At 37.8% G+C, this 26,802-nt stretch overlaps 1 protein-coding gene across 1 annotated transcript in view; it reads right to left on the bottom strand.

Annotated features, from left to right (window-relative positions):
• Positions 1–26,802, bottom strand: part of ADAMTSL3 (ADAMTS like 3) — a 279,550-nt gene that overhangs the window by 218,456 nt on the left and 34,292 nt on the right. The window contains exon 3 of the mRNA XM_084642460.1: positions 19,226–19,345. Within this exon, the coding sequence (XP_084498586.1) occupies positions 19,226–19,345 (120 nt within the window). The remainder of the gene's footprint in view (positions 1–19,225; positions 19,346–26,802) is intronic.

Below are 26,802 nucleotides of genomic sequence, written 5' to 3'. Positions count from 1 at the left end.
ATTTTGGGAAACAATACACTTTGGTCTTAACTTACCAAATGAACAACATCCCACACGTGTCCACTCTCAAAAGATGTAATCTCTGCTTAAAGCTCTCCACCAGAAAAGGTTGTAATGGAAATAACCAGTTTATTATTTATTGACTGTCATTTGTGTTGTTTTATTTAATGTTTTCTTCTCCTTTCTTTAAAAATAAAATAACCATCAGTATTAACCGGGGCTATTTTGCTTGTTTTTGATCATGGTGTCCCCTAAGGAATGTAAAAGAACCCAGGACTAAAATAGCGGAAGTCATATGCCCTGAGATAGTCTTATGAATAGCCTGTATCAATAATTTCATCTTTTAATTCTGGTTTTCCCTAAATTGGCAGTAAGACAAACCATTAGTAAGAGCTGGCCAGCCATTTTCTGTTTCTCTGGAATAAGTGTTTTAGTAATTTTTAAAATAAAATTACATGGCTGCAGCAATTTAAAATTACACTTTCCACCTCACAGAATATTTTCCTTCCATGCTTTTGCTTTAGTTTTTAAATCATATTTATGATTTTAGCTCAGAAACCTGAACAGAAGCATAGATGCAATGGCCTGCACTAAGAACCACCTGTGCATTAGTTTCACATTAATGGCTGAACTACACATCTCTCCTCATCGGAGCACTAAGCAGCAGGGAATCGGAGCACTAAGCAGCATGCAAGCCCATGCAAAATCTGTCTCCAAGAGCACAATGGATGACAGCTAGTGCTGTTCACATTTCTGGGTGAGGGCAGATGATTGCCCCCTGGACTGTACTGAGGGAGCTCTGGACACACCTCTTGCTACATCTGTTAAGAAAAGCACATCTCCCTATGCTCCCCATGAGGCCTCTCAAAAGACACGGTATTTCCAAGCACTACCATTTAATGATCTTTCCTCCTTCCCCAGAGTAGTTCAGGCTTCAGAGCCATAACTGAGTCCTAAACTTAAAACATATTGATCCCCAAATTTTCTCTGACGGTACAATCCAGTCGTAACTACACCAAAATGTCAAAGAAAGAACACACAACATATTAACACTAGGATATCACATCCTTCTGCAAAATTGTAACAATAAAATAACGCATCATGGCTTGGGGCCAGATCCAATACCCAATTAAGTCAATGAAAAGACTCCCACGGTGAAATCTTGGTCCCAATAAAGTCAATGGGAGTTTGGTGACTAACTTCAGTAGAGCCAGGATTTCAATGGCTTTGGATCAGGTCCTTAAGCAGCAGGGCAGGGTACACGTGAGACGCAAAGCCAAGACAAAAGGAAGGAAGGAACCAAGTACACCTTTCAGCATCAACATTTTAACAATGCTACCTGTTGACTTGGTAAGAAATATATAATGTGCTGAACAACTTAGCCCAATACGTGGTTCTCAAACTGACCTGAAGCACCCTAATCTTATCATGATTTAAGTAGCTTTTGTGTCTCTTGCATGAACCAAAGGTAATGCCACTAACCAGGAAAGCAAAACCCTGGCTTGACATGCAAACTTGCATGGGTGATCAGAGTTTAACCAAATCATGCGGGTTTGGAAGTGCATTCCATTTGCCATTCCATATGAGCAATAACAGAAACCAGGTAAGTAATACCTTTACTTATTATACACTAAAACAAATGGTTTCAGGCAGGTTTTCATATGACAAAAATCTACCCTCTAGATAATACTTAAAATCAGCAGAAGCCATCCTACTCGAAGGCAAATATACATAGAAAAAATCAGTACTATTGCCAAACAAACTTAAATAGTATCTGCATGCATTTCTGTTACTATTCATTGGCAAAAAACCTGCTGGAAATGCATTCTTCACTATATATCACCTATGGTATGTTAATTTAGTGGAAAGAATTGTACTTTTAACAAAAAGGTTAATAATTATAAGGGTAGTAAGATAAACTGTAGTAACAAGGGAACATAAATCTTTATAAGTAATACATGGAGTACTTATCACCTAACAGCAGCCCAGGAATGCTCCTAAATCTAGTTTTTTATGTGTATCTTTTCACTTTTAATTTGATATGCATTGCAAAAAATAGTTACAATTTTTTTTAAAGAGGCAATTTATATTGTGGACCTATGTATAATAAAACTTGATGGTCCCTGTATAACCATCACGGATAACTATTTAAATCAGCATTCCTTCATGAAGTGGTAGCTAATTAATTCACACATTATAAAATGTGAAATGCTGCTGCAAGCTGAAGGCAAAAAAAAAAAAGATCTAGATTATTCTTTACAGTGTGCATTTTATTTAACATTATTATTTTCATTCTGTTCTAACAATTACAACAATTAATTCTGTTCAAGACATGAAACGTATCCTATTTATGGCTCAGGATAAGTGATAAGTAGCAATTATGTGTTTTTTTTTAAATGCAGTAAGCCAGAAAATATTTCCACTTTAAAATATAACTACACAGCTCAAAGAAACAAGCAGAAAAATGGGCTACACAATACTCTAATAGTTTGCTGTTCACAGGTAATGCAGATTCAGAAACATTATATCTCACGTTGTATTGTATTACCTTTCTACTGAATCAGCAACATAGAGAGTACAATATGAAAGAGAGTAAATCATTTTGCTCCTGGCACTAGTATTTTATGCCTACAGTAGAAATTGTTATATCTGGACACAACAGATAATATAGAAACACAGCTGTCTGCTGTGGCTGCTGCTTTTTTGTTCAGGCAGCAAAACTGAAACCAACATGAAAGTGAGGTTTTGCACTGGAGAAGTGTTTGTGCTCAAATGTTTAAAGGGACAGGACATTACAGTCCTCTACCCTATTTTAAAATCTTTCCAAATACATAAACATTATTATTCACATAGCTAACATAAAACACTATATAACCTAACTAAAAGTTGTGGGTGGACTATCCCAGACTCTCAAATTGCAAGGGATTATTCTGCCCTGGAATAGCAACTCATTAACTTAACAATTTATAAATTCAGACTCACAACTGGTTTAGCAGGACATCACAGAATTTGTTACCAATTTTTATACAAAATGGTCTTTAATAGATAAGGTGTTGACACTAACTATAGATTTTCTCCAGTGGTTCTACAGCTGGTACAACATGATTATTAAATTCCAACTGAGAATCAAGCACACATCCTTTATTTTTAATCTGAAACTACTCTTCTAAGCAAGTCCTCAGTATTAGTAACAAAATAAAGTTGTTCTGTATGGTTTAACTTAATCCATATAATCTAATGCTGTTCAGATAATATAGGGCCCAACTGGGAGTTCTGTCTGTATCAGGAACACAGGATCAGATCCCTACAGTGAGAAACCTGACAGAAACACAAGTGAGTCTGTCTTGCTTTTAAAAATATCCCAGTTCCTTAGTCCCCTTTGCACCCCGTTCCACTGCTGCCTCTCTTTTCCTCCAGCCAATTCATTTTGGTTTGTACTTAACAGATACTTGCTCAAGTATATATTACTCAAGCCCAAACCCATGTGGAAGTGCCTTGTAGTTAGTTGACATCATATTCTTGCTTAAAATAATGTTTTGATTCAGGCAGAAATGTTGTTTTTCTAAATGCACCTCATTTATAGTCTCTAAAGAAGTGAAAATTATTCTGAATAGAAGAACAACTAGCTTGCAGAGATGGAAAAATGTTTTACCTGAGCTGACTGGAAGCCCTAGAAACAGATGACTGAAAACTTACATGTTTCAGAGTAGCAGCCCTGTTAGTCTGTATTCGCAAAAAGAAAAGGAGTACTTGTGGCACCTTAGAGACTAACAAATTCATTTGAGCATAAGCTTTCGTGAGCTTAAATAAATTTGTTAGTCTCTGAGGTGCCACAAGTACTCCTTTTCTTTTTGCAAAACTTACATGAATCTTGTTAATTTCATAGCCACTCACCACTAAATAGCAGTGATGAAACTGACCAGACTTGTTGACTTGAAAATGTTCATGTTTTTGGCTTTTTGTCCCAGTTTGGGAGAACAAATATTCCCAAAACCTCAAAAATTTTCATGAAGTTGAAATCAGACTACTTGGCTAGCTGTACTTACATTCCTAAGTCACTTAGACACTTCTGAAAATTTTACCCAAAGCCCCATAATTTTTATGGCTCACCTCTCATAGGGGAAGTGCTTCAGTCAATGGCCAACAGCATCTCAACATGAAACAAACAAAAAGAATCCTTACTTAAGAATGTAGCATAAACCAGGGCATGGAGCGCATGATCCTTTTTTGAAGAAAGCAGCTCCCTCCTTGTCTGATGTAACCTTTTGAGATCTGGTCTTACGGTCTCCCAACTCTTATGAGAACATAAGAATAACCACACTGGATCAGACCAATGGCCCATCTAGTTCAGTATTCTGTTTTACAACAGGTTTCAGAGTAGCAGCCGTGTAGTGGCCTGGCCAGTGCCAGATGCTTAAAGAGAACGAACACAACAGGGCAACTATTGAGCAATCCGTTCTCTAGCATCCACTCCCAGCTTCAGGCAGCAAGAAGTTTAGAGACACTCAGAGCATAGGGTGGTGTCCCAAACCATCTCGGCTAATGGCTAGATACCTGCATGGATACAAATTTATATCTGTGGATGCGGATATAAATCGGTATGTGTGAAACCGCAGGGCTCTCCTGGGAACCACAGCAGCGAAAGGAGCAGAATGTGGGGCCACTGCTCCCAGGAGCCAGTCCCCCACGCTGTCAGCTCCTCTGTACACAGCTGTACCGCCCTCAGCCCCTCTCACTGGGGTGGGCAACAGGTAGCTGTCCCTGGTCACACTCTTGTGTTTAAGCAGCACACATGCCCCAAGACAGGAGATGCATACACCTGTGTGGAAGGGATCGGGGATGGGGTTGTGGCAGTGCGGCCATGTCAGAGTAGCTGCCAGCGCCGGGCACTGGCTCCTGGGAGTGGCAACCCCACATTCTTCTCCTTTTGCCACTGTGGTTCCACAGATACCAATTTATATCCACGGCTATCTGCATCCACGGATATAAATTTGAATCTGCACAGGGCTTTACTAATAGCCATTGATGGACCTATCCTCCATGAACTTATCTGATTCTTTTTTGAACCCAGTCATGCTTTTGGCCTTCACAAGATCTCCTGTCAGCAAGTTCCAAATGTAGCAACTTAAGTTGTTTCTAGTCAACTCATAAAATCTGTCTTTAGCACTTTTTTCCTACAAGAAAAAAAATTAAAAGAAAAGAAACCCTGACATACCTTAAGATAAGATTCTGGATATAATACCAATATGACTTCATTGAGTATCTCGTAAAGCTCCAAAACAATACTAGATGAAAGTTTATATATAAAGTATGAGGCATCTGCCAAAATGAAAGCAAAAACCTAGCAAATTGTATTTCAGGTACGTAGACACATTATGTATGGTCAGTTTCACTGTCCTTTCCTATGCTGTAGGCCGAAATCTTGAATACCAATCTTATTAAACTACAGCTCTGAATTTATCCACTATATGTAACATTCCAGATGTTGTACCAGCTGGGAACAGGCCCTTAGGCCATCTTAGTTGATCTCTTAGTCACTTTCCAGCTTTTGCCAGGCATTCTTCCAAAAATATGAGGGAAAGTGTTAAAAACAGATGTCAGAATTAATGTTTTTTTCTTAGTGGTAGGAAATACAGAAAACTTGCACCCCACACCTATTTTATGAAATATGAATGTTGTCAACAACCATAAGTTAATTTAAAATTAAATCATAACACAGTCAACTTAATTCTTACAGTGCTTTTTTGACAACGGGCCAGTCTCCATCAGTTTGTTCTTTGAAAATATTACAGTCATTTGGATTTTTTCGTAAGTTGGAGAAAACCTCTGATGTTGTCAATGCACAAAAAGGAATTTATATCCCTCATTCTTAAAAAACAAAAGTAGCATAAAATGTAAAATGTAGGCTAGAATGACTGATTCACTATAAGCTTTATGAGAATGCTTAAATAACCATACATCATTAAACTAGTCTTGTGCATTGCTGTATTGTGTGTAAAAGAAAGCATGATGGACATAATCACGCAAGATGAATTATTTCAACTTTCATTCACTACAATGTGAGTGGAAGGTGCTTGGTTCCTCTCAGGAGCTGTTTGCTATGGTCAGGAATGGGTCTGATGGGAGATTTGCCATGTACTTCAAAAGGACTGAATTGAGAACTACACCCCCTGATCCCTGAATCACTTCTCCATGTGTGTAACTTATGTGAACAGTCCCACTGATGTCACATGAATTAAGTTATACATGTGCATAAAAGTGTTTTCAGGGTCAGGTTGTAGACTGTAAGGTTTTGGGGGCAGGGACCATCTGTTCTGTATGTTCTGTGTACAATCCTAAAAACATTCTGTCCAAACTCACAGAAGTACTTAATAAAACCATGCAGAATGAATCTTCTGACAGACTTCAGCAAAACCTTTGTGCCCTATGTAGTACTTTAAGTCTGCCTTGCAGCATATTTCAGAGGATGATTTGGGATGTGATTAGAAACTGCAGAACTTTATACCCTGCTTTGGGACAAGTTTTACACTGTCTCTTTGTACCTGAAGATTGGGCCCAATCTTTTAAATAGGGTTGCCACCTTTCTAATGCTGGTAACTGGATTCCCAGGGCCCCATCCCGCTCCACTTCTTCCCCCCACAAGGTACCACCCCCATCACTCACAGGGTCTTCATCAGCACAGCCGAGGCTGCCTTGCCCACTACCTGCAGGCTACACAGAGCCATGCACCACCGCAAGCTGCGCAAGTAACCTGGCCCCAGAGGTGGAGTGGCTGCTGCTGTTGTGATGCCTCCTTCCTTCTGCTTAGCGTTGCCATCTTTTCCACAGATCAAAAAAAACAGAACATCAGGGCTTGTCAAATGGCATCCGGACACACAAGCCGAAACCCAGACTGTCTAGGTGAAAACGGGATGGGTGGCAACCTTACTTTTAAACCAGTTCTGGGGTGTAGTCTACTAAAAGACAGCAAGTCAACTTGACAGGGGCATTGGATACACAAGACTTTCACTCACTCCCTTCATGTTCATTACAACACAGAGCTGAAAATATGAGAAAAACAGAACATTTTCTAGCCTTAACATTAATGCTGCAAAGAAGAATGAACATTAACTGGCAGGTTCATGGCAAAAAGTATTAAAAAAATTTGCAGAAGGAACAAAACTTCTCTTTGAATTGGAATGATAAAAAGGGAAGGGCAGGCTTTGATTTAGCCCAAGTAATAAAATTTTCTCTTTAGGAGCCAATTCTGTTATGTATATTCACCTAGAATATTACCTTGCTATTGCAAGTAGACCCCCCTTCCCCCCCACACACAAATCAACATTTAAGGTGGCAGAACTGGGGTTTCAGAACATAATATTTACTCGTAAGAGAATATATTTTGTACCGTCTACTATTACTATCCAAAAGGGCAAATTAGAAAAAAAATGCCTTTAAGCCAGTGCATCCTATTACAAATATTGACATGTATTTTAAGTACTTAATTTTTGCAGTGTAAGCAATATGCGAAGTAAGTTTATTTTTGTAGGTGGTGTAACAACAAGAAGTATTTTGTTACAGTGCCTCGTACTGAAGTTTGAAGAGTTGGCTTAGGGAGTGAGGTTTGTTACAACAGCTTAACTACATACAAAATTATCAAAATTAAAAGTACCCAGAAGAACTTCACTGATCCACAGGATACATAAATAATACAAAATGTTATTCACATTGTCACTAAAGATGCAATAGAAGCGTACTAAAAAGAGGTCCATTTTGCTAAGACTTCATGATGTGCTGTGGCACATCATACAAATAATGAAGTAGAAAATCGTTAGAACTAATATTATCAAAACACAGTACATTTCATGATTTGTGCTTTGTGTGTATTTGCTCACTTACTTGCTAATTCAGAAAATTCTATTATTGTCAAGGAATCTGTCCATCACTGGTGCAACTTAGTGAGGTTTTTCTATGTGATGTGTTTTTTCCTACAGCTTTTTGCATTTATTACATCAGATTTGAAAATATTATAGCTAAGGGTCTTTCCCTGAAAAGTAATGAAGCAACAGGGGTGTTCATGTTCTCTAGTATTTATCCAATTTTCCATTACCTGCTTAACCTGGCATTAGACAGTATTTCTGTTGGTGTATCTATAACACCTCAGTGCTTGATCCTGACCCCACTGGAGTCAGTGGCAAAACTTCCATTGACGTTAATGGTGTAGGACCTGAACCAAAGCCCATTAAAATCAATGGGAGTTTTTGGATCAAGTCCTAAATCAGCAAGCAAAGTGAAACCTATAGATTTCTTACTACACTCACAACCAGCTCCTACAGGTTAATTTAAAAGCTACACTTCAGAAAATTTTTGCTGTTGAGCCTAATCAGTCACAAATTATCTTGCCCGTCCTTCATAAACTGGGAAAGCAGTTGCCCATCCTCCAGCCCACACCGTGGATGGGTCCCATTACAGTTTCTGCAGTGGGAACAGTCAACTGTCATCTTTTCCTTTGCTCAGGAAGGGACTTTTTGACCTTCTCTCTGAGCATCTGTCAAACAAATGTAGAGGCTTTAGACACCATATAACAGGAGTGTTGTTCCAAACTGAGAAATTTGTTTATAAAGCAACCGAACATTTTAGCATGTATGGAATCATGAGGAAAGGGAGAGAGTGGCTACCTTAAATCACATTGTGACTGGATCACTGGTTACATTCACAAAGACATATTATTACAGTATTTATAGGTAACATGGCAGCTACTGAGAGCTGGGAAATAAAGAATGTAATCCCCTTTTTACTGTTAATTAGCAGCACTTCAGTATTTCATGTTACAAAGCCTAGTACAGTTTATGGTTGACATTAAGAGCATTAAAAGGCTCAGAATGCCTCTTAGTCTATGTTGACATGTATCACAATGTGTAATCCTTGGTAAATGTTAAAAATAAGAAGAAGAAACACAGATGTCAACAACTACTAAAATTAATCCAAAAAGGAGAAGATCCACTCAGATATCTACGTTTAGTGTTTTGGCTATTTCCGCCAAAATCTTTAATGAGTGTATGCAATCCTCCTTGTGGCCAAACAGCTTTTGAAGACCCTGAGCCGGTGTAAATAAATCAAAATCATTGTCAATGTTGACAATTATTTTTAAGATAGTGTGGAGTGAAATAAATGTTTTAAGTGGCAAAACTACCATACGTTAGCTGGAATTAATGGGTCTGTCCCATGGCTGGTTCATTATACAAGTGTTAACAATATCTGCCACTTTAACTATTTCTAGAAATAGTTAATGAATGCAGATTAATAAAAGAATGTATCTGCAAAATTAGTAGCAGATATAAATTAAACAGGACTTTGTTTAGCTTCAAGTATTTGGAGATCGACATGACATGCAACATGTACCATAAATTTACTTGCCACGATGGAGAGACATTGAAAGGATAATTGCTGATTCAATGTGAATGTAAGGAGATTTTTCCACATAACCATACGCACTATATTGGTTCTGACACACTATTTTATTTAAATTATCCAGACTATCTTGCAAAGTGATGAGACTATATTAGTTGAAACTTCTTCAGCATGGTGAATTCTGCAAGGCCACAGTTGCACTCAGAATCCTTCTTGAGCCAAATTAACTGAAACATCTTCAGGGTTGTTTTTACATTAAGTATTTATATGTTTAGCATGTCGCTAACATACAGTAGCTACTACAGATTCTCACAGCAACTCTAAATGTTGTCTGTGATGAAAGCAGCCCAGAAAAGATATCAAATTAAACATACATATTTTTATTAAAACACTCAGCAATTAAATAATTATTTTACTTTTTAGCTTTTCAGACAGCTTTTAAACAGTTTACCCTTATTATTTAAAAATAAAATGCAATCTATGTTTTCCATGACTGAGAAAAGATATCCTAAAATAAACCTGTGAAAAACTATTGCTACAAAATGTATCTATACCACTTTAGTAACAGAACTGTGTTAATAAGTTGATTATAGGCAGAAAAAGTCCATTGACATATTAATGTCTTCTTTGGCCATGCAGAGGCCAAAGAATGGCTTTCCTGGACATACAAATACAGCTCCAAATGACATGCTTCCTGCAGTACTTGAAGTATATCTTTTCTGAATTAGAAGCATCCACTGCTCTACTGTATTTCAATGAACTCTCAGTGATAGGTGAGAGCAGTGATGTGTCAGAGCTGTTTAAGCAAGGGATCTCTTCAGCTAGCTCCAGCCTTTTTAGCATCTTAATTTAGAAGGCAAAAGCTAAACCTTTATCAATGTCACAATTCTTGGATAAGTACATGAGCCAACTGGTGGGGAGGGAAATGTGCTAATTATCTTGTACAAATCTGAAAATAATGCTCCTGTGCAATGCTAAAGAGGGTTTAACAATTTTTACATTTCACTCTATTTATTCATCTTTCAGTCAAAGGATGTCATGTAAAAGATCTGGTATATACATTGTTAATTTAAATCAGATGTTTTCTTTGTTACTAACGGATTATAACAGAAACAAATACAAAACTTCAAGACGGATTTATTTTCATGTGCACCACTTTCTAGTAGCTCTTAGAGAATTAAAGCGCTAATCTAAAAATACCACTAGGAATTTAAAAACAATTTGTGAGTTATAAATAGAAAGCCTTGAAACTGGAAAAAATTAGTAAAGTGGAATTTAAAAGAGAGTGTGAAACATTCACAGTAAGCACAGAAGAGGATGGAGAGATAAAACAGCAAGACAAGAGATGAAGGGTTCTGTCCTACTGCAAACCATACTTATGAGAATAGTCCTGACACATGCACATTCATGTACTCATCAGGGTGGATCCTGCAGATTCCCGTCTCATGTAACTCATGTGTTTCAGTGAGATTACTTGCATGAGTAGAGGTCTGCAGGATCACCCCATTCGGGAGAGAGACAGGGCAAAAGAGAGAGAGAGAGGCACACACACAAACTCACATCACACTCAAACATATATTTTCAAAATAAAATTAGACCTCAAATACAACTGAGAGATACAATTTATTGTTGAAAATATAATTAACCAAACAAGGAAAATACTAAAGTGGACAAAAAGATCAGAAAATAATGTTTTAATAATCCAATTGTGTTCACCCTATTAAAAAATAAATCTAAATCAGCTGTCATAACTAAAATGTTTCTTCTCATCTTAGGGCCTGATCCTATTCCCACTCAAGTCAATGACCCAATCCTGGGCTGTGCCCAAGATGTTCTCAGCACAGTGCAGCGTCTGGCATATGGGAGAAAAAAAGCTAACTTTATGCCACCCTCATTCTTCCTCTTCCCCGCTCTCCCCTGATCCTGGAACCAGCTGGAGTCAGTTGGTCCCTTGTGTAAATTAGAGCAGCCTCAGAGACCCAATGAGCCCTTCCAGCATCCAAGAACTGTTACAGAGTAGGGAAGTCTTGGCCATGCTCCTTTCTTCCCAGACAAGCCCTCTCTGGGAAGCACCTGGAGAAGGTTAATGCAGCAGCTTCATGCTATGGGGAACCTCCACCACTAGTTAGGTAAAGACAGCATTATCTCAACCACAATAAGGCCAAGCTTCTGGCGCAAAACAGACTTCATGGGGACAGGACCAAACTCTTACTTGCTGTTTGTGGCAGGTATTTAATTAACCAAACCTTAAATACTATAGTTTATAACTGGCTAACTATATTTTCAAGCAGACATAGGGTTTTCAAACTCTATGTTAAGGCACTGATCTTGCAAAAGGGCCTGTGCAGAGACCCACTTGCTGCAGCGCATAAGGGCCCACCTGCACTGATCTTTTTCCAGAGTCAGAACTTATACAGTAATACTAGGTTTGGAAGCCCTTCCCTCCCCCATCCCATTGTCTGACCCCCTATAACTTCCCACAGCTGTGAAAATTTAAAATGAATAAAAATTGAAAACTATGCTTAAAAATAAACACCAAAATTATCTGTCAATTTTTTTTAATTACAATTGAATTCTGCCAAACCTAAGTAACATGAACAAAACCAAACCAAGAAAAGTCTCTACCTACTATATGTGGCATTTATAGTATAAAGTGCAAACAACAAAACCCTTGAACCTAAAAATGTTAGTCAGAGCTTAAAGAATTACCAATCCACAATCCACTTTGCCAAAAGAACTAACATTTGTTTAAAAAGACTATTTAGCTCATCAATCTATCATGCAAAGAATATACTACTACTGCTTTAATTACTCAGGAATCAGCTGGCTACAAACTACCCACAAGTGGTTAACTGAAACGCAGCCAACCAGTTAGCCTAAACAAACGTAAACACATCTAAAATTTCAAACAAGGCTATAATGTTTGATTTATAGTATATCAACTCATGAGACAAGATCTGCCTTGAACTGTAAGTGATTTTCATTAGTCTTTCATTGATGCCTCCCAGCCCCAACTTCTGACTCCCCAAATCAAAAACACATTTCAGCTGATTAAGGAACTAAAATTCTTTATTCAAATATTTAAATTATTTTCTTTAAATTCATAAAAAAAATAGTGACAAACAAACCTAAAAAGACAGAGAGTAAAGGAAAGGGAAAAGAGAAGTCAATATAAATGAGCACCTGAAATCATCCTTAGTTAAATTTCACAAACAACGAAACACCTATTCATGATTATATCTTTACACAGCTTTATCAACCTTATGACCTTATTCAACTCCCTTTGAAGTCTGAGGAGCCATCAAAATGCCAACCTCTTCATAAGCCACCTTGAAGAAGAATTTCGAGACAAATGCACCAGTAAACCAATGCTGTATCTGAGATACATCAAAGATATTTTCATCATCTGGACAGACAACTTAAACTCCCTCATAGATTTCCATCACAACTTCAACAACCACCACCCATCCATTAAACTCTCTGTGGAACACTGCCACACCAGCATCAACTTCCTGGACACCACAATCAGCTTCAACAATGGAACCCTCCAGAAACCATATACAAGAAACCCACGGATCATCACACCTACCTTCATAGATCCAGTAGCCACCCCAAACAAACGAAGAGATCTGTTATCTACAGCCAGGCACTCAGATACCACAGAATATGCTCAGAGGAGAAAGTCCAGGATATATACCTCTACACACTCAGAACCGCCTACACCAAACAAGAACACTCCACCCAAGAAGTACATCGCATCATGGAATGGGCCACACAAATACCCTGAGAGAACCTGATTCAATACGGAAATAAAACCCCCTCCAACCAGACACCCTTAGTTGTCACCTACCATCCCAAACTGGAACCCATACCAGATATCAAACAACTACAATCCATACTCAATGGGGACTCCATCCTGAAAGAAATCTTTCCTGAACCTCCTCTTCTGACTTTCAAACAACCCCCCAACCTCTCCAAGCTCATCATCAGTCACAAGCTCCCTACAGACCAGAACACACCAACACAAAGCGGCACCAGACCCTGCCATAACAACAAATGAAAAACCTGCAGACATATCTCCACTGCTGCAATGATCAGCACCCCCACAACATACCTTATCCAATCCATGGATCCCATACATGCCTATCACAACATGTGGAATAACTTCATCCAGCAGTCTAAATGCCCCAATAGCAACTCCATGGGTGTAACCAGACAATCACTATGCTCTTGAATGAACTCACACAGGAAAACGATAAAAGACAAAACACACTATATCACCTGTGGGTGAACACTCTATCTGACCAATCAGTCTTCATCCTTAAAGTAAACCTGCACACCCCCTTTAAAAGATGAGCCTGGGAGCCTAAATTCATAACTTTGCTAGATGCTAAAAATCATGGACTGAATAGACAGACTGGATTTATGGTTTATTACAACAATATATAACCCAGTAACAACCTCCGTCCCTTTCCCCCCCATGACTGAAGGGGTGTTAATGAGCCACTTCACCTTGAATAGTCCGTTGAAATGTGTTAATTACATATGCTAAACAATCTGTTTAGCTGTGACACGCTGAGTAAGTTTCCTAGACCTGAAGAAGGACTCTGCGTAAGCTCAAAAGCTCATCTCTCTCACCACCAGAAGTCGGTGCAGTAAAAGACACCGCACCCACCTTGCCTCTCTGATATCTTGGAATGGACACAGCTACAACAACACTGCATACAGTGTTCCTTGTATGTTACACAGTAAATACAAATCTGTTGCTAACTGCGCATGGACACATGAGAAGTAAGAGCTGGCAAATGAGGATTTACATCAGTTCGTTAAATTTCATGTTAAGGCCAAAGACATATAGCTAGCTTCGAAACGTGTTTGAAAACATGCACTATAAACACAGAAGTGGAGCCCATGGTTTCACTGGAGAGAATATGAGTCCAACAGAGAGATAATCCAGTTTCACCTATGCTTATTGAACAAACTGTGGTCACTGATCTCAGATTCTGATCTCAGTTACACTAGTGAAAATCCAGAATAATTTATGAAGTTACTCCAATTTTGCCCCATTGCAAGCGAGACCTAACACATTGTTTTCTGTGTTTTACTATGGATTACAGCATCTTAAAAGCATTGTGTTATTACATGAACCTTAGCTTAATATGTACTTGGAAGAGTAAAAGGAGCTCAGATATTCTTCTCTTGACATCCTTGAGGTCCTCCAGGTCTTTATAATATCATTCCGATAGTTTTAATTTACAAGACAGCCAGGATGTGTGTCCTCTTGGAGGACCAGGCATACATAGACATATTTCAGTCTCCCTAGTTTGACCTGCACCCCACGGTAGATTTCTTTTGCTGGCAAATCCAGAGGAAGGCTAGATATTATCATAGCTACACCAGCTTGTATATTGCAGCATATACTGGAAACAGACACACTGGCCTTCATCTCACCTGGAGCATCCAAACACACTCTCTGAACTCTCCAAGTGCAGATTTCCATTATACTAATTTCTTGCTGGGTGATTTCTCAAGAATCTAATATTTACCCTCTTTTCTGCTCAAAGTTTTTAAAGATTTGTTTAGAAAAACTGTTTCCTTGCCAAGATTTGACAGTTTAGCTCCACATCTGATGCCAAAATCATGACTCTCTTGTTAGGAGTTTAAGATGACACACACATCACAAAACTTAGATGATGCAAGATCCACTAGAGGCAAAGAAGTCAAGAAAGCCTTTTCTCACTTAACAAGGGAAGATACCCTCTTTATTCAAAATATGTCTTCCCCAACCAACCAAAGTGGGAAGGTGCTTCAAATAGTTTTTGACCAAACAAATTCTCACTGCTGTCTTTGTTGGTGGTCTGTCATATGGAATGGTTTTAATACTTGGAAGGTGTACCTCGAGTGTCAGAAAATAAGAACATTTTATTTCTGAAAGAAAAATTTCCAGTACTACTAGTATTTTGGAAAAAAAATATTTCCTTGTAGTAGATTAAAAGGTGAGAAGCCAAAAAAAACCCCAGCACAGTAAACTATTCCTTATGGCAAAGTACAACTAGCATCTCAAAATGGGATGTGTTTTTTTTTGTTTGTTTGTTTGTTTTCTTAAAAGCAAATTCAGAGTGAGGGGGAATAAGTGAAGTTTTCTTTCTGGTCTGGCATTTCTCAGGGCAAGCAAGATCTTTGGCCACATACCAACATTTATTTCAAACTAAGTTCGATTTAAATGACATTGACTCAATAGATTTTTAGAACTGTGGTACACAAGGTACCAGTGCAAGATGTAGCTTATTTAACATTCCAGGAGCTATTAGAAAATGCATCCTTCTATGTTTGAGCAAGTTTCTGCTCTTGGGAAACCCTTGAATGTACCAGTTTTAATTTACTGTCTTCATTTTTCCCTGAAGATAAAAGAGAAAATGTGCAAGAAACCATGTTACATACTATTTTTATACAGACATTCACAAGAATATCTAACTGTGGACAGGCAGGCCCTACACAGTTTCTTCTGCAATCATAGATTTCCTTAGAAAAACCATTTGATCAAACATATTTAACAGTGGTCTCAGAAGCCATCTAAGAAAAGTACTTCATCTGCTTGTAATTCCTTAGTATACTCACAGCAACCCAACATGTGAAAGGTTTAGTGTAATCTTGTAGAAAAATTTAAGCACACTCTTGCCAGACCAAACCAGAACAAAACGTACTATGTTGTATATCCATATGTAATTCTGTCGGGCTAGAACAGAGTACAATGTGTTCCCATTAATACTTACTTGCTTTAAGCTTGTCTTTTAAGATAGCAAATACTATTGAATATTTAAGTAACAGCTCTATTTTACCAAGATTACTTACTAACAAAGGAATGAACGGTCCAGATTAAACTGGCTCACTGCTTGAAAAATATCACACACAACAGCCAAAGAAAACTTCTTTGAAACATTCCTGTGTTTGGAGAACATAAGGAAACTAATCTTGGATCATGACAATGATGATGATGCTAAAACAACTGATTGCTGAACTTGTCCATATTTTCTAAGCATTAAAACTGAATACAAAATAAATGCAACTCAAGATACAGACTATTTCATAGATACTTGGGAAAGGTGGGAAATGGTGCTCCCGAGGTCTGCCAACGATTAAACCATATCAAGAATCTGACCAAGATAATCATGGTTCAGATCTTACGCTGGTGTTTTTCTACTGATTGATGTCAATTTATACCAGCTGACGATCCAGCCCAGAGACTTCAGAGAGAATTACCTGGTGAAGAATTTCATATTCTGCCTTTAGAGTTTCTTCCATTCCAGAATGAAATATAGAGAATTAATACATTCAAGGTTTCAGCTTACTAACAGGCATATGGTAAATTCTGTATTATACACACACATACACTCACATATATAAATTCATAGGAATAATCTATCTTTTATCTCAAACATGTGTCACTTTCATAAGTGATAGTAACAGTAGCTTTAATTATTATAAATTCTTTTATTTATATCATTAACCAATTCTGCCAAAGAGTTTTCCCAATCATTTAAGAGTTCTTAATTTACTCACAGGAGGCTCAGCCATAGAGCTATAGCAATTACTGTTTGAATTCAACGGTTTGATATTATATTAAAAAATCCGATAGGACAGACTTCCCATTCTAAAGCACTAGTACTGTTATTTGTATTTACTTTTGAGCTCTTCATTTGTAGGTCTACTATTTTAAGAGTTCCAGGAATCCAAAGTTATTTTCAAGATGACTAATTTTAATTTCTTGGGAGGAGCTGTAAGTAGTATAGCATCAGGCTAATTCTAAAAAAAAAGCCCTTTTCCTGCCAGCAAGCTCCAGAGTTACATGTCGTCTGTGGAAGAACTACTCAGGTTGTTCACAGGCAGGATTTGATCCAGACTGCATTGAAGTGAATAGGAATCTTTCCACTGACTGCAATGGGATTTGGAACAGGCGTTTTCAGAAATGAGCTATTGTGTTCACCATACAGTGTACTGTGATTGATTAAAAGTCTCTGAAATGCACTCAATTATGTTTGGATTTATTGTCTTCTTCTCTAGATGTTGCTCCATTCAATGGAAGCTATTTTCATCAAAATGTGTATAATCTTTATTGGGTTTTTTACAAGTTTGTCATTAAATGCAGCCTAGGCTGCAGCTGTGGTTTACTATTCTGTAACTTATTGCTTTCCCAGGTGTGGAGTCCAGGGGACAGCTCCTCTAGGTACCTTCTCTATAAATCAATCAAAAGCCTCTAGGGTAACAAAGTACGAATTACTGTTCATACATTTCAACAGTATTCAAACAAATAATTTACAGTAGTTGAGCATGTTTTCAGATTCTAACTACTCCTTTAACTCTTCCTAAACAGATACACAGTTTTAGGCAAGAAGAGGCTACAAAGCCCATCTCAGTCTTTGCCCTTAGAGTCAGTGGTTAAACACGACAATATTTTTCCTAAAAAAAAGATACCGTGATGAAATCGCCCTTCACAATAAAATTGGCAATCAATTGCAGACAGCATACCCAGACCCGAGGGCAAGAACTGCTCTGCTTTCACTTTCGTGCCTTGTTTTCTAAGAATCTTCCTACTTCGCTTACATTAAAAAATGCACTCTGTGTGTCTACAAATGCAACTCAGACAGTTTTGAAGTGAAGTTCAGTAGGTTTCTGGAACACATTGTGGTATGAGTAAATTTCCACAGCATGGCATACACTTCCTAGGTTTACTTTAGATCTTTTGCCAAGATTAACAGGATTTCTTTCATGTACTTTCTGTACATTTATATCTGTATTCCATGTTTAGTATAATTTATCTATAGGGTCTGGAGAAAGCATTACTGTTTTTTAATTACGATACAAAGTTTGTTACTTTCCAGATACCCTGCTTCATCCATTATGATGCTCCCTGTGTTTGTTTCTTTGCAATTCACTTTAAGAACATGCTAGGTCACTGACCTCTTAAATAAGCTAGAAATACAAAATACCCAGTAACATTCAAACAACTTATAAGATACAATACTTCATTTTCCAGTATAATTCAGCCCATAATGCTAAGTCAGTTCTTTTGGTCATTTGGAAAACTGCATTCACTAATCTTTCTTTATAAAAATAGGCTTTCTAAATAATAAATATTTCTGATTTCTTTTTAAAGTGACATATGAAAACTAGCAGCAAGTTTGGGGCAACTAAGCACAGGACCAGGAACTTCTGGGTTCTAATCTTGGCTCTACAATTGACTGTGTAAACTTAGAAAAATTGAGAGACTTGTCACAGAGGTGTTATGAAAATCACTTATTGTCTATATGCTGTTATACAGTTGTAAAGTATTAACATACAAACAAGTTTCCCCTGTGAAAAAGTCATAGAATTTAATGAAATATGATTTCTGTAGGTTTTTTAAATATCTCAATAGACGTCTTCCTTAATAGAAATTTATATCCCTGCTACAGAATTCTTTTAGATAGTCCAAATGACCCACAGAAAGAATGCCAATTGTTATTAGTTGCATGTATTTTAGAGTACTTCTGTAGAAATCTATTAAATATCCTCACAACATTATAGAGTTCCTCTCAATTAAACTCTATCAGACTTTTCCATAAGTTTGTTTTATTTCTACAAAGTGTTATTTAATTTCTACAATTAACTTCTCTAATTTTGCTTCTTGTTTAATGTGTTATCATTTGATTCACTGTATTCCAACCTGATGCACCATCCAAAAGCAATACAAAATGAATGACTAATTTGTTTCACAGGAACATTCAAACAATTCTTAGTGTGTCACTATGGGGTGAATATGACAAAGCTCTATTGTTTTTACATACAGCATACTGACCTGATCATCATAGCGGTAAATGAGGAATTGTTCTCCTGTTGTATCTTCAAGAAAACTCCCCTGTGGAGAAAGTGCAAACTCAGGCAAGAAGTATGCACCTTGCACCTGCTCTGCTCTTATCTGTAAGAGATACAAAGAGGTCACTTTATGGCTTCTGGTGACAAGCATCAAAACTTTCAAACACTACATGCACACAGTTGCAACACAATTATGGTGACCGCACGCCCACATATGAGCAAATTACGTGATGTATTTTACGCACAATTTTGTGCACAGGATTTTGAGCATTTGGTCCTGAGTATATGTGATGAGAATGTTACAGACAGGCTGATAGATGCTACCAGCTTGATTTGGACTGTTGACTTGAAATGGAAGTATCAATTATAGGGTCAGTAACCTTAATGGTCAATCAGAAATAGACACCCAACATATCGAAATGGTCTACAAAATTTCAAAAACGTTCCATAGAGTTCGAACACTAATTCTCTGGACTGAATGGAAGAGAGCCATGATCCTTTGCAAAGAGGCTGAAGCCTGCAACCTGTCTCATATCAGTAGAGTGACAATATCCCTGGCAAAGTAGTCTGGAGAACCTTACATTGCTACTGCTTTCCATGAATCCTTTCTGCAGTGAAGAGGGGATGACAGATGTTTAGGCTATAAACCCCATCACATATCAAGAGAGCTAAGTTAATTTGTTTTAAATTAATGAATCATATAACTAGAAATTGTTTGTAAAAAGCATGTCTAGAATAGGGACAATGGTAGTGTTTTAAAAGTGTGTTAGCAAACAGGATTTTAAACAGGGCTTCACACCTCATGTAGATAGGGCAAGACATGATTATATATGTGTTAGCTGGTCATGGTCAACTCAGGATTCCCACTAAAGTCCATCATACAAATAAGCATAGTTTTCAGTAATGCTTCAGTTAACCCAGCTACTTTTGGAGGTCTGCTCGTGGTGGCTCCAAAATGCCCACATCAGTCACAACCTTTGACATATTTCGTATGACACTGATCCTAAATCTTCTGAAGAACTCGCTGAGAGATTTTCCATTGATTTCAATGGGCTATGGATCAGGCCTTATATGAGAATATAGGAATAAATTAGAAGAGCGTAATCTAGTGGTGTGAGCAAAGTATTGGTGGCTAAGAACAGTGCTCTTGGATAAATTACTTAACATTTCTACCTCAATTTCTTCAGGATTAAACAGTGGATAGCAACATTCACTGACCTACTTTACAACAGTGTTGTGAAGGTTAATTATGTTTGTACAATGCTTTGAAAGTGAGCAGTGCTAAGTGTTGTTGTTATAAATTGCTAACATTTTGGAAAGAGTTGCTGAGCTCAGGGATAGAAGAGAATCCAAATTATTCCACCACACTTTCCAGAAAAGGGTCTATAACATACTGCTGCTTAATTTCCCATAAACAAGTTTGCCAGAAGGATATGCAGTGATTAACTAACTTGTGTTTCTCATCTTTATAAGGTAAATATTTAAACTACAAAGCATTCAGACATATATCATTAAGCTTTGAATATATAAGATGCCAACATTTGAAGCTGAAATAACAATTTAATAAGTGTTACAAGAAAAATTGAAATATGTTTCACACACACATTTATTTAAGTGTCAAAAGCTAATGAGCAGTTAGCCACTGGGTGAAATACAAGACTACTTGCTAGATTAAGGCAAGCAAACTTTGGCCACAATCATGGAAAATTTCAACCCAAGAGGTGAGTGTTTTAGAAAGTGATATGTGGGGATTATAAGAGAAACTAGTTTGCTTAACTATTGTGGGTGCTACTAAGTACCGAATAGACCTGAAGAACACAGAGATATATAGCAAAGATTGAGGTAAAAAATAATAATCTACTAGAATCTAATATCAGTCAACTGTCATGGCAAGCCAATGCTGAGATCTAATTGATTGAGCTCTGTTAAAAAACACACACGAAATCATGAATAGCTTTCTAAGGAATTTCAAAAAAGTTTCAACAAAGCTACCAGCTAGTCAAAAAATAGAAAAAAGTTCACCAAAAGTCATCTAAATTTAGACATTTTTTCTACCAGTTCTACTAATAACATTTGAACAGCTTTAATGTGCATTCATTCCTACACTGTATTTATTTGAATGCAGTATGTCCTAGTTTGTTCCATGGTCCATTTTTTTCTATGTGGGATCTTTCAGGATTCTTTATAAAACTTTTATTATTATGAGTATTTTGCTTAGATAGTAATTCAAATTTTAGAACTTTGTGAGAGTTTACCACATTTTTTAGTTGATGGCATCAATTTTAATGGCTTGGCTAGTCTGCAGTAAACTCATTACTTAAATGAGAGCTGAAGATTTAAAGTGCCTCTACTTTCAGAAAACAATTATACATCATCCTGGTTTTTTAAGAACACTTAACAGACAGTTTAATGCTATTCGCTTCAAGTTAAACCTGTCAGGTGGACTATAAATGTACTTAAGATTTAGAACAGTCATTTTAAACCAGATTTTATGCTGTTCTTAAATATTATTGTGATGAAGTGGAAAGGTGGTAGGTGATAATATAGGTGGGCAACCATAATAAAAATAGTAATTGCGTAAAATATTTTAAAAATAAATGTCAGATTGCCATTAAAGGAGGAAATATGGCATAGGCATTACCATACCTGGCAAGAAGATTTAAAGGCAGGGAAGAAACAGACAAACAAGTTTGAAAAATTTCCCAGATACCTGCTAGCCAGAGACCAAACAAACAATGGAGGTCTCCCTTGCCCTTCAACTCCATTCCATCCCACCAGTGAGGTCCAGGAGACATGATGAGAAGACCAGTTCACACCTCTGACTGCTGAGAATGGGAAGATAGTAGGATTTCTATTAAGGTGCTCATCTTCCTGAACCAAGCTTGGTATCAGCCTGAGGTTGGTAGATACTTGCTCAAACCGAATTTCCCCAGCCCCCTGACTACTGGAAGGGAAATCTCTCTCTATTTTTAATCCCTTTCTCCCCTTATCCCTGAACCACTTCATAGAATATCATGATTGGAAGGGACCTCAGAAGCTACTGGACTGGTGAGGAATTAAACTATTCTCACGTCTCCAAACTTCTGATTATGGGAGAGGAGGAAATCAACCGATACCCAAATCCTCATTCTTGCAGTTCTCCCAGAGACTGCCTCTGCTTCTACTGTAGAGCAAAAGAGACATGTTTTTTGTCAATTTCATTGCTACCCACAGAGTTCTGAGCAGCAGCAGTAAAGCCATCTATCTGTTTTAGGGTTTTCTATAGCTACTACAGCAATGAATGTTAAGGGCTCTGCAGATAAATTAGATCTACATAGCCCCTAGCAGACTGTATGGAATCTTCCAGAGTCTGGTTAATTTCACTCTGCGGCTGCCTGGAAAAGCTATGGGCTGCAGCAGAAGCAATGGAGCTGTCTGTCTGCAGACTCAGTCAGACAACACCACAGCAGTTCTATTCAAAAGGTCTTCTTTGCAACCACAAAAGCTGGAAACCTGACTTTTTTTTAAAATGAAGGCTTAAATTATGCAAAAACTGATGTCAGGAGACTTTTCCTCCTTAACTTGCCCGGGAAAGTTTCCTACTAACCATTGCCGGTAGATTTTAAAACTCTTGAATTAACAAATCAGTTTTAAAGAGTTCCATAAGACTATTCCTCAAGTTCACACAGGAAATCTTTCAAGTAATGGTCCTTCCTCATTGTGCAATTATGTTAGGGATGTGAAAATTCCCTAAGCCACAATCAGTTTGCATGCAAATCTGCCCATTTTGCTGGATTCATATTCATACAAGTCTGATTCTAAAATTCACTCTGGATATTGGATATGTAAAATGGCTTCTTCCAACCATGTTCACCAAGCCTAGTCCCAGTCCCATTCATTCCTTATGAGAGTGACTCCCTCCCCATAGCTGTTTGACTCTTCTCCATTCACTTTTCCTGTAATTCAGGATTCATATTTAGTATCAATATTCAACTGATACATATTAGTCATATCTAATGAATCCAGAAGTGTGGATTTTCCCTAACCCTAAACATTACAGAACTCTTATATGAATATTAGTCTTCAGCAGCATATTAGACACTATATGTTGAAGAATTCATCCAAGTACTATAATCCATAACTATTAGTATGGTTTCCGATTCCTAATTAAATTGAAAGATACAGTTTTGTTTAAAGTTGTTGTAGTCAGTTTGATATGAAGGTTATTACAAAGTTCAACTGAACGTTACGTAACATGCCTCCATTCTATTTTACTATAACCACCAGACATCTATAGTAATTGTTTCATATTTATATATAAACATGTCTTCTGGTATTAATTTGAGGTTTAGAATCAAAACAGCAGCACTAGGATTTAACTTCTGTTAATTCTTACTGATGAAAGGTCAAGAATGGAGGTGGAACATCTCAAAGAAATGACTTGAGCACAACTCACTGAATTCTTTCATGCCTATGACATGGGTATGGTGACAAGTTCTAGATCTTCAGCACAGGTTTCTGAGAACCAAACACTCATTAAAAGAAAATGAATGTACCAATAAGTACATTTTCACTTCACACAAACCTACATTACCTGAGATAAATCAGCTAGTCCCCCTCTAAGCCTATGTGGTGTGTTAGCTAACAGGGGGAAGCATAAGCAAGGTGTACTCTGCGCAAAACAAACTGTACTACATAATGAAAAGATAATGAGAAAAATCAAACAGATTTTAAAAATGCCAAAGATTATAAAATACTATACATTTTCCTGGAGCTTCTTAAATGCTTAAAAACAACGGCTGATTTGAAGAAAAGAGGCCAGATTCACTCAATTCACTCATATTGCACAATATAATTTTACCTCCCTGCCTCAGCTAAAATTTTGTACCACCTTTGTAATTCAAATTTGCTGTCTGACATCTATAGTTAATTATTTCTGGTATGGTTACAACAAATAACCTGCTCATGTTTGAGGTTAGAGATTTTAAGATAGGGTGTTGCAAAATACTTTTTAGTCCAGAAGGGTGTTAGTAGCTCCAAAAGTTTGGGAAACCAAGATATAGTATAAACAATTACACAAGATTACATTATTTTCCAAGAAAAGCTCAGTTCAAAAGTAGCTTCAGGTTTTCAAAGAGGTCCTGTATTTTACCTAATTTATATTTGGATTGACTGAAGCACAAGGAAGCCAAGTGACTTGCCAAAAATTAGAGTCACTCAGTGGTTTGAGCAGCATTAGCTCCAAGATACTCCTGGTTCCCAATACCTTGCTATAACCAGAAGACCACAAATTCAAAGCACAACCATAAAAAAAATGGTATATGTTGATTATGTAACATTCAGTCAAGGATCCACTATAGGGGGAGAGCATACTTACGAACAAAACAGGATAGACTGAGGTTCACCAATATTTACCTTTCTCTCACCTTCATGCAACACTGTTAATGCACAATAACACCCACGTAAGCCTAATAGGTAACTGGTTTTCGGTGTTCCAAGTGAAGGTTAAAAAGCCCCAAGGTCTATGCCACAAAGTAAAATTCCTTCCCAGCCCTCTCTTGGCAATAAAGTTTAATCCTCTACATCCGAGGGTAAAAGGCACTCAGCCTATTCAGTTTACTACTAAAGTAGCAGCAAAGCCCCAAACCAGCAAAATACTTATGTATATAAATAAGTGCTTTGCTGAATCATGGCCTCATACACTAGAAAATGTACAGTAAGAAATAATCCTTCATTTTTATCAAGGACTGGATGAACTATGAAGTCTCTTCCATCTCTAACCCTATGATGAAACAACAGCCTAAGAGAATGCAGCAAGTTCCCTGTGACTTGATGAGTCTTGAACTGGCAGTGGTTGGAAAGGGTAACTTGAAGAAAATTGGAGATGAGGAGGAAGAAATGGTTAGTCTCCAAAATCAGTCAAAGAATTTTTTTTTAAAGAAAGAACAAACGAACAGATGGCAAACAGAAAAGAATTGGAATCACATTCTTATTCACTTGCAAATACATGTTTGTCAGATTACTATGCACTGCAAGTCCCATCATATACCAAAAAAGTGTGAACCTTTGATTTGATTCTTACAGTTAAATATCTTCCAGTCGGTTAAACTGTAGTAGCATATGATTTGTGCCCTAGGGAAGAAATATACCAGCTAACAAGAAGCTAATTTTAATGCACTTTCAAGGAATCTAGCACAGAAGAGTTGGGTGAGCTATGTCACTAGACTTTATCACAAATCATCCAGTTGTGAACTATTTAAATAAAGAAAATCACACTGAAAAGGTCCATAGTTTCACAGCATTTCTATTGTTAATAATTATGATGAGCAGATATTAAAGTAACCATGACTAAGACTAGCTATTTGTCATGGCCAATATTTTCAAAAATGGGTTTGTGACGGGGTGATGTCTCTTAAGGATAGTGGGGCCCAATGGTCAGCTCACCCCATCATGTAGCATGGCCCTTTAAGAGGCTGAAAGGTCTGGTTGTATATATAGGAACCTGTCTCCCAAGACTCATTGGGAAAGAGGAAGCAGTCCCAGGAGTGAGAAGCATTTGGGAGGAAATCCTGTTACTGTTTCTTTGATGACCTGGGGCCAGGAGCCTTCCAGAGAGGGCAGGGCAAGGCTCTCCTCTCACACAGCCAGCTGGAGGATAAGCTGGGAGAAGGGGACCAACACAAAGGCTGCCTCCTCTCTCATAGCAGGATAGACACCAGGAAACATCAGCAGAGAAAGGCTGGGCTTGTGAGCACCCTGAAGCCTAATTAAGGAAAGGGGTCAGTGGGTGGAAAAACTGGGCTAACCAACAACTCAGCTCCAGGGAAGAGAGCTAAGGGCTCCTGCTTAAGAAGGAACAGAGGATTGGATTAATAGAACCTAGCTCCAGAGAGGAGAACGGAGGGGAAGGGGGATCCTGTTTAAGGTGAGAACAAGAGACTAAATCAATACAGCCCAGCTCCAAAAAGGAGAGCTGCGGACTCCTGCTTAGAGGGACTGAAAAGGAGTAACCCAGGGTGGTACTAGGAGTGGTTCCAGAAATAGAGATTATTTACAAGAGCAAGAAAGACCAATTTCCTGACAGAAGGAGCCAGAGACCACTAGTTGGACTAAGCCAGAGATGACAAATGTCCCCGGGTGTATCCAAGTGAGCTCCTACTTAGGTTTATGGCTCTTGATAATAAACACGACCCTTGGAAAAGGGGTGCTCCTTGATTTAAAAGGTCTGTCTGGACTGGTTTATAACCTAGGTGAATAGAAGTGAGGAAGGGTTCACCAGCGGCACGACACCTGACCAAAAGGAAGCATGCTGGAGTGGCCTCCACTCTACAGGGTTCCTAAACTTAGGCCTTTAAATCTACATTTAGGCACCTATATAAGTGAGCTGATTTTTCCATGAGAGCTGCCAGGTGCACTGCACTTATGAAAACAAGGCCACTTATTTAGAATATTGAATAATATTCAATTCATAGTTAAATCCTTGAAAGTTCACTTTATAAATATCCACTACAATTAACATTTATAGGTCCGTATCTGTAAAATATTCATGGAGGAATTTTGCTCAGCAGCTGACTGTAGTAA

This window comes from Lepidochelys olivacea, assembly GCF_965140295.1.
Source record: "Lepidochelys olivacea isolate rLepOli2 genome assembly, chromosome: 10".
In the NCBI taxonomy this organism is placed as follows: Eukaryota; Metazoa; Chordata; order Testudines; family Cheloniidae; genus Lepidochelys; species Lepidochelys olivacea.
Note: the sequence above shows the minus strand (reverse complement) of the source record. Positions and strands in the feature narration are given on the sequence as shown.